Source organism: Poecilia reticulata, linkage group LG12 (assembly GCF_000633615.1).
Source record: "Poecilia reticulata strain Guanapo linkage group LG12, Guppy_female_1.0+MT, whole genome shotgun sequence".
Taxonomy (NCBI): domain Eukaryota; kingdom Metazoa; phylum Chordata; class Actinopteri; order Cyprinodontiformes; family Poeciliidae; genus Poecilia; species Poecilia reticulata.
Genome location: NC_024342.1, coordinates 18,375,173 through 18,389,739, shown reverse-complemented (window position 1 = coordinate 18,389,739; position 14,567 = coordinate 18,375,173). Strand labels below are relative to the sequence as shown.

General features: G+C 36.1%; 1 protein-coding gene across 2 annotated transcripts in view; it reads right to left on the bottom strand.

Annotated features, from left to right (window-relative positions):
* The window catches only part of pappaa (pregnancy-associated plasma protein A, pappalysin 1a), a 98,727-nt gene that overhangs the window by 22,669 nt on the left and 61,491 nt on the right, over nucleotides 1–14,567 (bottom strand). Inside the window, exons 15-19 of one of the 2 annotated variants that reach the window (XM_008424380.2) lie at nucleotides 3,824–4,007; nucleotides 3,026–3,227; nucleotides 2,743–2,935; nucleotides 1,991–2,138; nucleotides 1,676–1,791 (exon numbers count right to left, since the gene is read on the bottom strand). In XM_008424380.2, the coding sequence (XP_008422602.1) occupies nucleotides 1,676–1,791; nucleotides 1,991–2,138; nucleotides 2,743–2,935; nucleotides 3,026–3,227; nucleotides 3,824–4,007 (843 nt within the window). Of the gene's footprint in view, nucleotides 1–1,675; nucleotides 1,792–1,990; nucleotides 2,139–2,712; nucleotides 2,936–3,025; nucleotides 3,228–3,823; nucleotides 4,008–14,567 lie in introns of both variants that reach the window. The other variant, XM_008424379.2, reaches the window with a different exon arrangement.

Sequence of the window (14,567 nt, the reverse complement as noted above, 5' to 3'; positions counted from 1 at the left end):
TATATATATATATCTCTTGCAGCTCCTCAGTTTTCTTGTTGCTGTCACCCTATAAGATGATGTCATCCAGAACCTCATATTCTTCTTTCCTTATCTGCTCTTCCTTTCTCTCTCTCTCTCTCTCTCTCTCCATCTCTCACAAACTTTTCCTTTTTCCCTCTCTCTCTCTTTCTCAGTCAGGCCGTAAATCATGATAATCCATGACTGTGGCCTGGTCTCACCCCTAGCTACGTATGGGATCCTCACCCTCGAAAGCATCCCCGGGGCGCTCATAGCACATAAAAATAGATCTCTATCTCAGCGCCACCACAGACGAGGTCATGTCATATGGAAAATGACTAATTCTACAGCTGGCTCGACAAAGTAATTTTGCTGATAAGGATTGGGGTGTGGAGGAGGAGGTACGGGGCACATAATCATCAAAGAGAGTAAAAGAGAAAGGAACAGGAGGAAATGGAGGTAAAGAAGTATGAGTCTAAGCAGGTCACTAACAACAAAAATAAAACAAGTTAATGAAATAGCATTACTTATTAAGATGGACAACATAAATTCCCATCTCACCAAACTGTAACTCTAAGATACCATTGTGTGTGTGGGGGGTGCGTGTGTGTGTGTGTGTGTGCGTGCGTGGGTGTGTGTGTGCGTGTGTGTGTGTGTTTTAAAGTGTAGAAACAACAGAGGAAGAGATACTATTGGACTAGGACTGTTTAGGAATGGTCTTTTTTTTCTCCAAAATATCTTTGGTTTATAATTTCATGGTTTCTATTTGTATTTCTTGATGATCCCTGTTTGAACCAATTAAGCTCTCATCTTATATGAGAGGATTGTTATACATTTCTAATTTCTAAACTTTTTGCTATTGAATTAGATCATTTGCTCATTCTGTGAACTTAAATCTAAAAATAAGATAACCTGTTGAATATCAGGGAAAAAGGTAAAGGAACAGATATCAGAAATTCATATTAAAAATAATTTATTGATGAGCAAGTCTCGATTTTTATATATTGCTTCTAGACCAGTGACTAGATGGCCAAATAGTCCACCTATACTTCTTTACATACGCACCAGTACAAGTACAAGCGGGTATGTGATGATGGATGGTTGTTTCTACCCTGGATAAAGTCATATTATTTAATGTATTAAATTTGTAATTAGTATTTTATATATTGCTACAATTTAAAGTAAAGATTTTATGGTAAAATATTCATTTTTCAAAAAAGATGTATCTTTTATTTTTTGCTGATTAAATGTTTTCATACAAAAGTTTTAAAAATAACCAAAAGTAGCCTTTTTGAATGTAATGTTTATCAATGCTAAGGCGACTCTAACAGAGCCCAGATAACTTCCTGTGGCGCATCTAGGGTAACAAAATCTTAGTGGCTCCAAGCACAGCTCTTCAAGCCCGTTTTTGATTTGAGGCACACAGGAGCCAGCAAGTTTCCATACCTTCTGTCATGAATATAACAAATTGTTTTAGGGGTTGCCATGCTTCACAGACAAATATTTTTGTGGTGATGTGTCAGGCAACCTGGCATATTGCATTGTAGGTAATCCAGCGGGGATGTAGGCACTGGATGAGAAATTCCTGATGGGAGAGTTGTGGATCACAGAACTTTGCGAAGTGCATTTGTCAGACATATTAAGAAGACACAAATACACATAGTTATAAACGTACCTTGACTTTTTGCGGGTTCCACCAGTGCTGTCGAAGTAGGAAATTTGCTGTCACGTTGCTAGGGAGAATCACCACTTCACTGTTACCCTCTCTGCATGAGAGCTCACACTCTTCACCTGTGCATGTTTAAAACAGAAGCATAAATTGCATAAAGAAATGCAAAAGTCAGATCTATCAAAAAAAAAAAGATCTATCTTCATTTTGGGAATATCTTCACATTAAAATGCTAGATTGCATTCTGTGATTTTCCACATTCACACAAAGACCAACAGCAAACCCTACAACAATACAAAATGTAATTTTCTTGTTCCATACCTATGCCATGTCCACGTTTGCAAGAGTACTGGAGGCTGTAATGCAGGTTTTGAGGTAACGAGCACTGGCCTTTGCTGTTCGGGCATAGGCGGAATGACCCTGTCCAGTTTCCATCCTTTCTGCACCGGATCATGTTGGAGGCTGTGCCCTGAACAAAAAAACAAAACAAAAAACACACATAATGGCAGACTAACAATTATACTCGCAATCACACTGGTACACAAACACTGCAGAGCCAAGGACATTCAGATGGCATTGCATTGCATATGGAGAAATACAATACAATTTTCATCAAGCATCCAACCAACAATGCCTGGGAGGCAGAACAGATTAAAAGGTGTATACATTTCAGAAGTCTGTAGCAGGCATAGCTATTCTGGAAATCAATAGCAATCTAATTAGCATGTCATCAAATTGAGTAGAGCCGAGGGAGACTAGGGGAAAAACACACAGTCACAGCAGCGTGTAAAAGATGGCAATAAAAGCTGTTTTTATAACATCTTTTAGACAAAATAAAAGTGTTCATCGTTCAGTTAAACACTGTTTTTTGGTGGTCTTAAGGGATCTACTAGCATATTCAAATAGTTTAACATTTTTGACCAAGAAGGGAATAATAAGATTAAAAACAATACAGAAACAAAGAGAAAATTCTGTAGCATGTGCCTAACAAAATAATAAATAAAAAAAGTAGGAATAGAAAGAGAGGAAAGAGATAGACAGACCTGCTTGCAGGAAGAGTGCAGCAACCTCACCGTATGGACAGAGACTCCTTGACGATTACCGGTGGATTCAGAGCAGTTGAGTCTGCAGATACTGTCAAAGCGGAAGCCATCTGTACAGTAGTAGGAGCCATGGAAAATGGGTGGTGGAGGATCACAAGTCACTGGCTCGCATGCACCCTCCAGCCAGGTGCCATCCTCTGTGCACTGGCGCTTAAAAGCACGTCTGAAAGGAGCAAGACCGATTTAGAAAAAAACTTTATGAGACCAGATTTCATGTGGGGAAAAAACTTGCAACATTATATCTTGTTTTCACCTTTTGGGTTTATTGGTAACATGGTAGCCTGGCTTGCATTTGTACTTGCAGAGCGTGCCAACTTTTAGGCCCGTCTCATTACAGCGTTTTGTTTGTAAAACAGCATTAGGTACAGGAGGCGGGGCCGGGCAGCGCAGCTCACAAAGAGCTTCGGGGAAGGACCATAAACCATCTTCCTGGCAGATAAGAGTGTTGTTGGTTCCTTGAAAGACAAAAGAAAAATACAAATATTTTCTAATATTCTAGTCAGCAAACCAAAACCACAATTTTATGGCTTTGGGTTGATCTTAATTACATTTAATAAACTTTTGTTGCTTAAAATTGGTCAGCGGAATGGCCCCGCAGAAAATGTAACAACAAGATGAGTAAAAATAATGTTTGTTCTAAAAACTTGACTACAAGTTTTTATAAAGGTATGATATAAAGGTATGTGGTTTAATTAAAAAACATTAATGCTATTCATTGCATGGTATTCAAATATAGTAGTGTGTTTCATAACATAATGGAAAAACTGTTTTTCTTGTATTTGTGCTCCTTTAAGGCATACAAATCCTGATTTGTGTTCTAATGTGGTACTGGGAGGAAAACCGAAAAATGTCCTGCTCTAAAATAATTCACATGCATAAATCTTACCCTTACACGTAATTTTATGAATTGGTAATCTATGTAAACTTCTTTTTATTATTTAGGCAAATATGCTGAGAGTGGTATACCTTGACAATAAATGAATGAAGTTCATTTTCTTTTTTTTCTATTTTTTAGCAAATTTACATTCATGAGTAACCAGATGAATCTCACCTATGAGTTGGGCAGGCTCTCTGCAAAGAAATGTGCTTTTCTTGCCATATGTAGTGCCCTCCGAGAAGGTAAAATGGGCAGGATGAACGTGGTATTTGTCTGGAAGACCGCAGTCCACTGGCTCACAGGATACTTGCTTGTTCCACTTCCCATTGGTACAGGTTATTGTTACTGAAGAATCCGACTGGAAAAGAAGAGAAGAAATGCTAAAAAAAAAAAATCTGCTTCACCTAGGATTGATGGCCTAGTAATTAAAGATAGGTCTAGATGTAGGCTGGTTAGAACCTCTTTATATTCTTAAGGAGAAGTCATTGATATAATGGTGCATTTCACATCTTTTGCTTTACATGGCAGAGACGTTTAACTATGACTATGTGACTTACTGTCAGTCCTCAGGACCTCTTAAAATTTAAAATGGTTGGTCAAGGTATGACTCAACGTATAAGTACAGACCGGCAAAAGCTTTCATTTCCACACTGATGTGACATATCGGAGTGTTTCACTCATCGTATAAATGTTTAACAGCAATTCAGCATTCTCTCCAGTCGTCATGTAGCCCAACAAAGCCTGGCAGTGGTTAGCTCACTGTATGTGAGTAAGCCTCACATGCTATTCAGCAGCTCAGGTAACTGGTGATCGCATATGTAAGGTCAAGTCATGCTACACGGACAACTGATATCCACCAACTGCACAATCAGCCATGACCCAAAACAGATTGATTTAAAGGAAGTGTGACACCTTCTGCTAAACACACCCGCACACGCGCGCGCACGCACGCACACACACGCAGCCACACACACTTAAAGAAAAAGCAGATAGATCTTCAAAGACAACTCTTATGGAAGTTGCTATACATGGAGTTTTTAAAATTGCTTTGATTCAGTCTACAACCCATTGATTCTGGCATGTTCAGAATGCCACAACAGCATCTTATTTTGCATTGAATCTCAAGAAATATAAGTTTCAGTTGAAAACCGAATTAAAAAGTTGACACTTGCATGAACAACATAACGGTGCCATTACTACTGATAAAAATGTCTAAACATATAATAGCCGTGGATTCAGAGCTTGTTTTATGGCGTTTCGTTTTCCAAAAGCTTATGAGTTTTGATTGGGTAGTTTTTAGCCAAAATGAAAATACATCAACTTCTTCTCAACTTTTTATGGGAACAAAACATCCTCCCTAATCTTAACAAGCTTACAGAGCTTAACTTATGAGAGGAGAGTTGGACATTTTGAAATGTATCAGGGAATGGGAGAAGCCAAAGAAATCGGAAGAACATGCAAAATTTACTAAAGAGTGAACTAGCAAAGCATCCGTGTCTGGTAGCAACACAATGCTATGGAATCAAGCTCCATTTTTCAGCATGGCATACTATAAATTATCTGATAACAGACAGCATGATGTGACAGAAGCTTTGAAAGCTCATCTGTTTTTCATTATGTCTGTGCAAAGCTGCACAGTAGTATGGCGGCAGGAAGCTAACCAGTTTGAATCCTGACCATAAATGGCTCTTTCTTTGTGGCTTTTCAGAGTGCCATTTGTTAGTTTCTCTCAGCATGTGTGGGCTTTTTCTATGTATTTTGGTTTCCTACCACAGTTCAGCAATATGAATTTGTTAGGTTAACTGAGAATAATAGATTGATCTAACGAATGAGTATGCATGCAAAGTTATTTGTTCTGTCCCTGTGGGTAATAAACATCTACAACCCTAGGCTAGACTACACGGTGATTGCACCATAGGTAAGATCGTCTAACTCCAGACCAAGTCAAGACCAAGATAAGAGAGGAAAGAGACAGAAAGAAGACCAAAACATTTAGAAGTTGAGGCCAAATCGAGACCAAGGGAGGATACGGCCTAGTCAAGACCTTACTTTCTATAAAGACTGAAAGTAAGTGTCTTTTATAGCTTTTGGGCTTGGACTTTTATATAGGTTTGTATGTATAAAAACAGGTGCAAACCTTATTGTACATGCAAAATTGATCTTCAAACAAGATTCAACCAGGATTATGTCTGCAATATAATTACCCTAGCAGGCACAATCTGTTTTGCATGGGAACTGTTTCTGTTAGCAGCAGAGACCCAAAAGGAAGGACAAAAACGTGCAAAAAGTTAATTTTGCTAAATAAGGCCAAATTAAGGCTAAAACCCCATTTGTTTAAAGCTGCCTTCAATTAGAAAACTCTGGAACATTGTAAACCGTTGTCTGTTTTTCAACCTGTCATTGTTTTCCCTCTCTTTGCCACTGCACTGATTTTTTATTTATTTTTTGCTTGTTTTATTTTCTTTCTAATCATGTAAAGCACTTTGACTTTGCTTGCTGCTGAAAATGTGCTATCCAAGCAAATTTTCCCAGTCACATAGTTGAATATAACTACATGATATTAACCCCCATCAAAACATAGCAAAAAAACCACATTCTTTTCATACATTTTGCAATCATGAGACTTTGCACAATAAAAGCCTCAAGATTGCTGCAAAATGTTTTGCTTGCAGAAACGTGAGCAAAACAGTGAGGCATTAGATAGTCCAAACCTAAACTGTTTTCATCATCTTCCACTAAACTGCACAGTGTAATACAAAAGGAATGCTTGTATTGGTAGCTGAGCCAAAAGGAAAAATAAAAAAAATCACAAAACAAAGTTGTTAAAGTCAATCATTTTGAATTTTCCATCTCTAACAGAAAAAGAAAGGTAAAAATGGAAGCCTATCAGTAAGAATACATGTTACATGTTTGGGTCAGTTTTAATTATGTTTATCCATTTTAAACCTTAAGCTTAAAAATGTCAGGCTGAGTAAGATTACATGTCTCTTGCCTAATAATATCTTCCTTTTCCTTTGTATAGCAGTCTTTCATCTTGATTTCATTATACGATACCAAATAACAGTATCAGATTCCGTGGAAATAAATAAGCTCCTTTCATAATTTGGATACTCGACAAAGTACCATATGTATTGCATGTGAGTGCTGCCTGAGAAATAACTGCATGAAGAGGTGAGTGACTCACTCATGATTTGATGTTTTGAGCAAAGTCTGCATGAAAGAAATCCATGTGGTGTTCAAATGCTGAGTTAAAACATGATTATTTGCCTACAGGGTGTCTGGTGTGCAAAGTTTTGCAAATAAGAGAAACAACAAAATATAAAACCGTCTTTAAAAAAGGTGCATAAACCACACAGTATACAAGCTTATGGGAAGAAGGGATGATTTATATTTTAAATACAACAAACCTTAAATAAACACGAGAAGCCGGAGTCACTGCACTGTGTATTATTAGGCACTTGATACAGACATTTGTATTTCTGCAGTTATTCATGACAATAAATAGGCTAGTTAGGGAGAGGAATTATGTTTGGACCTCTTCAAAAAAAAAGAAGAAAAAACTGCAGTGAGGGATGATTCAGGGAAAGACTATAAATTTTCCAGAGTTTAAAGCATTTCTAGGAGGAGACTATTCATCATGATTTTGAAACAAGACTTGAGCAGATTGTCAGTTCATAGAAATAACAATCTGGCGAAAATGAGTAACTTAAGAAAAATGGCAAACACCAGTGAGATGAACAAGTTCCTGACAATTACTTTGTCGCCAACAGTCAATCATGTTAAGGGGTCAGAGTCAAGGTAAACATGAGAGCAGCCAAACACAAATAGGCATCAAAAGGAAATCTGCTTTGCAGGGATTGTGAGCTGAAACTCAAGCAATAGCTCACAGTTCAACTAATAACTTAAGGAGAGATTATAGTCATGTTAATTGGGCTTAACCTCCTATCATGGACACTGGAGTCCTCAGACAAAGGTCTGACATGTAAGCGTTTTGGATGTGACAGTTAAGTGGTTAATTTAAAGACAATGCCAAAAGATATCGCACAAAGTCTGAAAGATGGTAGTTCACATACTGTAGTTTTCCATCTATCTTTTGGGGGAAAAAAAGGTAATTATGTGTTTCTAATATTTGCTTACCATGCATGTTGTTTATCTGTCGGAGCTTGAAGTTTGGGCAATTGCAGTGATTGGGGGTTATAGTCTGTGCGTTGATTGATTTTTGTTTACACTTCAAACACTGTTCAAAATATTTTTAAAAAAATGGATTCAAAGAAAACACAATCTACAACTTAGCTTGTGTCCATGTTTTATATAAGACTTTAATAATCTTAAATCATTTCAAAGCAGATAATGCCATCTGTTTCTCTTCTAGTAGCAAGTTTGAATACGTCTGCTCCCCAACCAGACAGGATGATTTATATCCTGTGGGATTGCTTTGAAGGAAAGCATTTTATTTACTCAGAATACGCACACAATCACAAAGTATAAATCTTCTGAAAAACAGAGGTCAGGAAAGAAGCATGCTACTCAGAATTATACTGTACCCAGAAGTAGATATGCTTCCAAGTGTTCCTCAGTAAATTATCAACTATCTAGGTTGTGGTAGTTTTTAATAGCTTAAGGATATAAGACGAGGTTTGGGACATAATTCAAAAAAGTTAGTGTTAAGTTATTGTTGCATAAGAATGTGATTTAAGATCTACCGTTACAAGGTAAAGCCTTCAATATAGTTCACTTGGTCTTTATCTTAACAGAGTCATAATTCATCAAAATTATTTATGTGAAGAAAAACTGATCCTTAATTGCTTTAAAATAAAAAGTTTGGAGCTGCTATTACAATTTTAGCATAACAAAAACACATTTTACAAGGTCCTGAACATGAAGAAAGTGATGCAATTTTGTGAAACATCAAGCTAGTTGTGTCTTTTAAGTTCCTGCTTAATTTGCAATGCACCCTTATTTTGTATAGTGTTTATGTAATGGTGTGAAGGGTGTGCAGTTTATTATATGCTAATGTGCAAGGTCTAAGTTGCACATTAAGTTAGAATTTGGTGAGTGGTCACTGTCTTTTTGTCCCCCCATACTAAATGACTGCCTGACTATCTTGGGTTTTAAGAATACTTTATACACAGTCCATGATTGTGGTAATTTAATTATTAGCTTACTTAATCAGAAAATAAGGCCAAGTTTTCTGCCAACTCATCCACTCCAATCATTTAGCATACTGAGCTGAATGAGTCTTCATTAGCGAAGACAGAGCTTCTGCACCACAGCATGGGATCAAGTAATTAATTATCAGTTTTTTTGTGCAACAACCCACTAGATACATTTCAGTAGTCTCTATGTGTGGTACATATGGCATTTCTATGCCATGTTTCATGCTATTGGATTTCTGACTTGTTAATACTGGTAAAGTGGGCAGTTTGGCTTAGTTGAAGATCAAATTGCAAATGCTACGGACGTTTAGAAAGATAAAGCTTAATTTAAAGTACGTGCATGGGTCAAAAAATACAGCTACAAGTAGTTCAGATATTCAAACGCTTGAGACTCCCTCTAAAAGTGTGCGTAGCTGTCTGTTTTAATAGTTCAAGCACCAAATATACCTTAAAATGGATTAATAATCACAGTGTCTCAGCGCTGCTACTGAGGCAACTCAGGTGGTAGAAGTTTGTCATGTAACTCCAACCAAGACACTTCTCTGACTTGCGTTCTTGTGAATTGGTGATTTTTTTTTTTTTTTACAGAAAATTGGAGTCACGTTCCACAGAAATGTCTGTTAAAAGATGAATCCATGGATATATAACCACAAATAGGTAAAAACAAAACCAACATTTATCCTTATTAGTAGAATATGAATTTATTTCTAAAAGAATCCATGGAAAAAACTATCACAGTACAAAAACGCTCATTACTATTGAGGGCTAATAAACTGAGCAGAGCACTCAAGAATGTCAACACCACCACCAATAATTTAGGAAATGTAAGACAATATACATTTACGATTGTTGCTTTCGTGGTTAACAATCGGATTTTTCAAAATGGGCCTTAAGGGCCCTTATAATGTGATAAAACAATAAATAGCATGCAGACGTCTTAGGGGGTAAAACCTGTAGCTACAGGAACTCTCAAGCACATGTGACTTTTTTAAACATTGTAATTGTCCTCAAGTGCCATCTGAGTCTATAGGTCCTGTTCAGATGATGCTTTTAGAGCTCCTACTTTGCATGCATTTCTTTTTCTTGTACCTTCAGTTACAGATGGTTTGAAATCCTTTCACTCTACGTACAATATGCCATAAAAACCATGATTCAGAAGTATTTGAAAGTTTATTGACAAAATCTGTAATTTGTGAGAAGCTACACTTTCTTTGTTTCAGTTGTAGGAAAATGAATGAACTGGATAAAGTTGAGAAGAAAGACATCTGTGTCCCACAATTCACACAGTGTTCCAGGACTATAAACAAGCAATTTAGTAGAGGGAGATATGTGTAGACCTCTGCAAAGAATCTGCAGTAAGCCATGGTTCGGGGAAAGACCATAAAACATTTCCAGAGTTTGGACGATTTCCAGGAGGAAAGTCTTCATGATCATTTTAAAACAAAATAATTATCTAATCTGTTAATTCTGTGAAATTGTAAAAGTTGAGACAATGGCCAACACAGTAAAACACAAAGAACTGTCAGAAAAAAAATCTGCTTCTATTGAAATAAAGAAAAACAAAGCCAAAATAGCTTAAGCCCAACATACAGTGCCTTGCAAATGCATCCCCACCCCTCAGACATTTTTATGTTTGTCACACCATAGTGTCATATTTTATTGCGAAGTATATGGATTTTTTTTAAACGCACCAAACAAAACAGTTTGCATTTGAAAAGTGAAAGTAAGATTGAAAGTTATGCTGCAGTTTATCTTCTTCTTCCCATTAATCCACAACTGAAATGATGCTACCTACGACAAGATAACTCACATCTATCAATTGCATGTTCCCCTCTGACAATGTTTAACCATTATTTCGGATTACTTTTCACCAAATGTCTATGACCGCAGCTAATTCATAATGATAAACTCCAACAACATTGTTGGAGGTGAAGCGGGTTCAGTTCCTCCAGGTAAGGGGCGTTTCCCTTCGGGAAATTCGTCAGTTTCTAATAAACCCACTGGATTGATTGGCAGATGCCGTTATGTCAAATATGCTGGTCAATCGCATAAAAAAACTTACGATTGCTGCTATGGAGAAAAATGGTTAAAATAAATAACTTATTATAATGTTTGGTTCATTAAATATATGATATGAAAAGGTTTTGCACTAAATATGTAATGGAAAGAATTAGACATAACTAACTTTTAATATGCAAACATAGGTCCTTAATTACAAAAAGGATTTCGGATTTGTAATGGTTATATATATATAAACATTTATTTCTGTGCACTACACTAAACATTGTGTGTGAACATGTCAGATCATCATTCTAATATTTGTTTCTATTCATAAATAAATGTCTTACTGTGAAAGGATACGCTTGATTATGAGTGGATTATTATTGGTGGATTATGACATATGTTCATGTTTGCAGTAGCTTCACAATAATGAGAACATTAACTTACAACTGAGTGAACACTGCATAAAACTATTTTGGATTTTTGCAGAACAAAATTTAGCCAACTTACCTCTGAAATTCTAATTCTCTCGCCGTTAAGCTCACTGCATCATTAAGAATAGTTATGTCTGTAAATATCAATATAAAGGCACTTTATATTGAAAACATAAACATTGAAAACACTTTATATTGAGTTGCTTATGGCTAAATTAGGGTTAGAGTGCGGGTTTTGATGTCTTCCATGTTTTTATGTCTTTAATGTTTTTAATTTTTTTTCTACGTTTTAACGATGTAAAGCCCCCCGGAAAATGTCCCAGTTAAACTACGTTTAACTAAAGTTCTACGGGGTTTAGAGTCCCAGTTGACGGAGTTTCAACTAAAAACCTAGAGGTTGGAGTCCTTGTCAAACGGTGTTTTTGACTAAAGTCCCTGAGGGTTAGAGTCCCAGTTAAACGGTGTTTAACTAAAGTTCTACGGCGTTTAGAGTCCCAGTTGACGGCGTTTCAACTAAAAACCTAGAGGTTGGAGTCCTTGTCAAACGGTGTTTTTGACTAAAGTCCCAGAGGGTTAGAGTCCCAGTTAAACGACATTTAACTGAAGTCCTAAAGGGGTTTTAATGTTTTTATCTTTTTTTTTTCCTTAAATCGCTTTCTCTTTCTCACTGTTTATTTAATGTCACAATGTCACATGCTGTTTTTATTTTAATTATGTAAAGCACTTTGAAATTCCTTGCTGCTGAAATGTGCTATGTAATGAAATTTGATTGATACATTCATTATGTTTTAATTAACACCTTCAATCTAAATATTTTTAGCATTTTGAATTAAGAACAAATAATTTAAATGTGTAATGGATCTGTCCAGGATGTGCCCCGCCTGTCTTCTAGTTTTAAAAGTTGGTATAAACAATAATTTCCCAATACAATTACAAAACTCTGCAGCTCTGAGTGAGAAAAAAAAAAGGACTTGATGAGGTGGCCTTTCTCTGAATTGGCCTTGGCTCAGACTTGCCCCTTTAAGACTTTATATTTTACTAGGAAAAAGATGACCTGTAAACATCTCAGTTATGCGCTCAAAAAACACATAACAATTGTTCCTTAAAATTAAACTGTAATGGATATTGATTCACGCTACGAGTTACTATACGGAAGAGCACAGGAAATATGTCATTTATATTTAATTCATATCGAGGAGACAATATAATGTAAAAAAATAAAAAATAGTTGAAGCCAGGAAATACTTTTTAAAATGTAATGTTCAAGGTTGTAAAATGTCTAAAAGAAAACTTCAGAATGAAGATGATGTGACTTGATCAGCAGCAGCACTTGGTGTTCCTTTGCAACTTCAAAGAGAGAGAGAGGTAGGAAAAAACGTACAGCCGTGAAACACACACAAACAAATCAAGCATGTGAAGGGAAGAGATTTGTGCTCAAGATAGAAACTAAGAAGGCGGTTTTCCCAGAACCACTTTGTCATCAGTGAAAAAAAATGTAATGGGCTAATGAAAGGAAACAGGACTGTGCCTAACACTGCACGTTTAAATTTTAGAGTGGAAGTTTGTGGTTTTACAGACTAATGACTAACAAAAGACGGAAAGATACAAATGATTAAATGCCACCTTATACTATTAAATACTTTGTTTAAAACGTCCTTTTCCAGAGTTTTACATTGCTTTGCAAAGGTATTTATGTCTGACATTTTGACCTTTTTTCACATTGCAATAAATACTTCAAAGTGCTTTGTTTAGATTTCTGTGTGACAGACCAAAACAAAGTGGCAAATAATTGTGAAGCGGAAGGAAAATTAAATAGGCTTTGAAAAAATAAAAATCAGAACAGTTTGGAATCCACATAACATTTTGTATGTTCAGAAGTTCAATTTTGAACTCTTCCAACTTAATCATCTTCTGCCACGTTTGCTGTGCCCCCAACATGGCATGTGCCAGACAGAACTTTCTGTATTTCTTTCAAAAATACCTTTGTTCTTGCCACGCTTCAATAAAGGCCAGATTTATGAAATGCATAACTAAATGTTGTATCCACAGATGTTCACAGATACTCCATTCTATGTAGTTTCCATGAGAATCTTCCCAGTTTGTTTAATTAATGCTTTCCTTCTCCTCCTGCCTATGAATTTAAATGGAATCCAATGTTTGTTAGGTTTGTAGTTGTGCAAAAGTGATGATGTATTCATTGAATTGTGCTCACTGTGTTTAGAGCTTGTTATATTATTTTCTAACATGATTTTGTTTTAAACTTTACAACATTATCTCTGATTGTCCATTGGGTTCCTTAGTTTTCATTATGTTTTTTTTCCCTTTTGATTGACCTCAAATATCTGATGCTTTCACAGAAAAGACATGTATGCTGAGATTAAGCTACACAAAGATCGACTTTATATACCAATTAGGGGACTTCTGATACAACTGGGTTGCACCGGACTTTAGTTACAGTATTTATATAAAGGAGCAGAAGGAAGCTGAATATTAATGCGATGTATTTGTGCCATTTTGAATTGTCTATTTTATAAAATCCTAATCAATCCCAATTAGCCACATCTTTGGATTCAGGAACTTGACAGAAATAAAAAAAGACCTTTTAAATGTCTGCTGAATAATTTAAAAATATCTGACAGAATAGTTTTTTTTTCCCCATGGAAGCAAAGAAGAAAAAAGTGTAGAGTGTTTATTTTCTTTATGGTATTGCGTTCCTTCATCATCCTTCGTAAGACAACCTAACCCTCTGCCTTGAATTTAATATTCAGCAGGTACTTAGCAAAGCTCTGCTTCCTCTTCTTCTGGTTGACATTTGCAGTATATTCCTGTGTTTCCATCTTTGAAAAGCATAATGTACCACCAAAATGAGCTGACATTGATTAATAGCTACATGGCGCGCTGTCAATCAAAAATGTAATGGATTTAGAAATATGCTCAGACGTAATGGAGAACTATTGCAAGCATTAGAAATGTAATGGGACAGTTCACTCCACTGTTGCTTTATGAAGCCTCTTCACTTTGACCTTCATACCAACCTCACAGGAGCACTGACACATCCAACTACGGGTAAAACTTTTGAATATTGTGAAAAGGTTTAAGATTTTTTTCTGTCCCGTTTTAGAAAGTGAAACTCTTAAAATACAGATTACAGTTGGAGATCAATATTTCAACCCTTTATTTCTTGCCAATTTGATTATTAACATGAAAACCTCAAATGTAATGTCCCAGGAAATTAGACTATTGCAAACTGAGATAACGCCATCTGAAAGTATTGTCAAGCAAAATATTTTCAAGAATCTGAGGGAGATTCTCAAAGAGTGAAGTGAG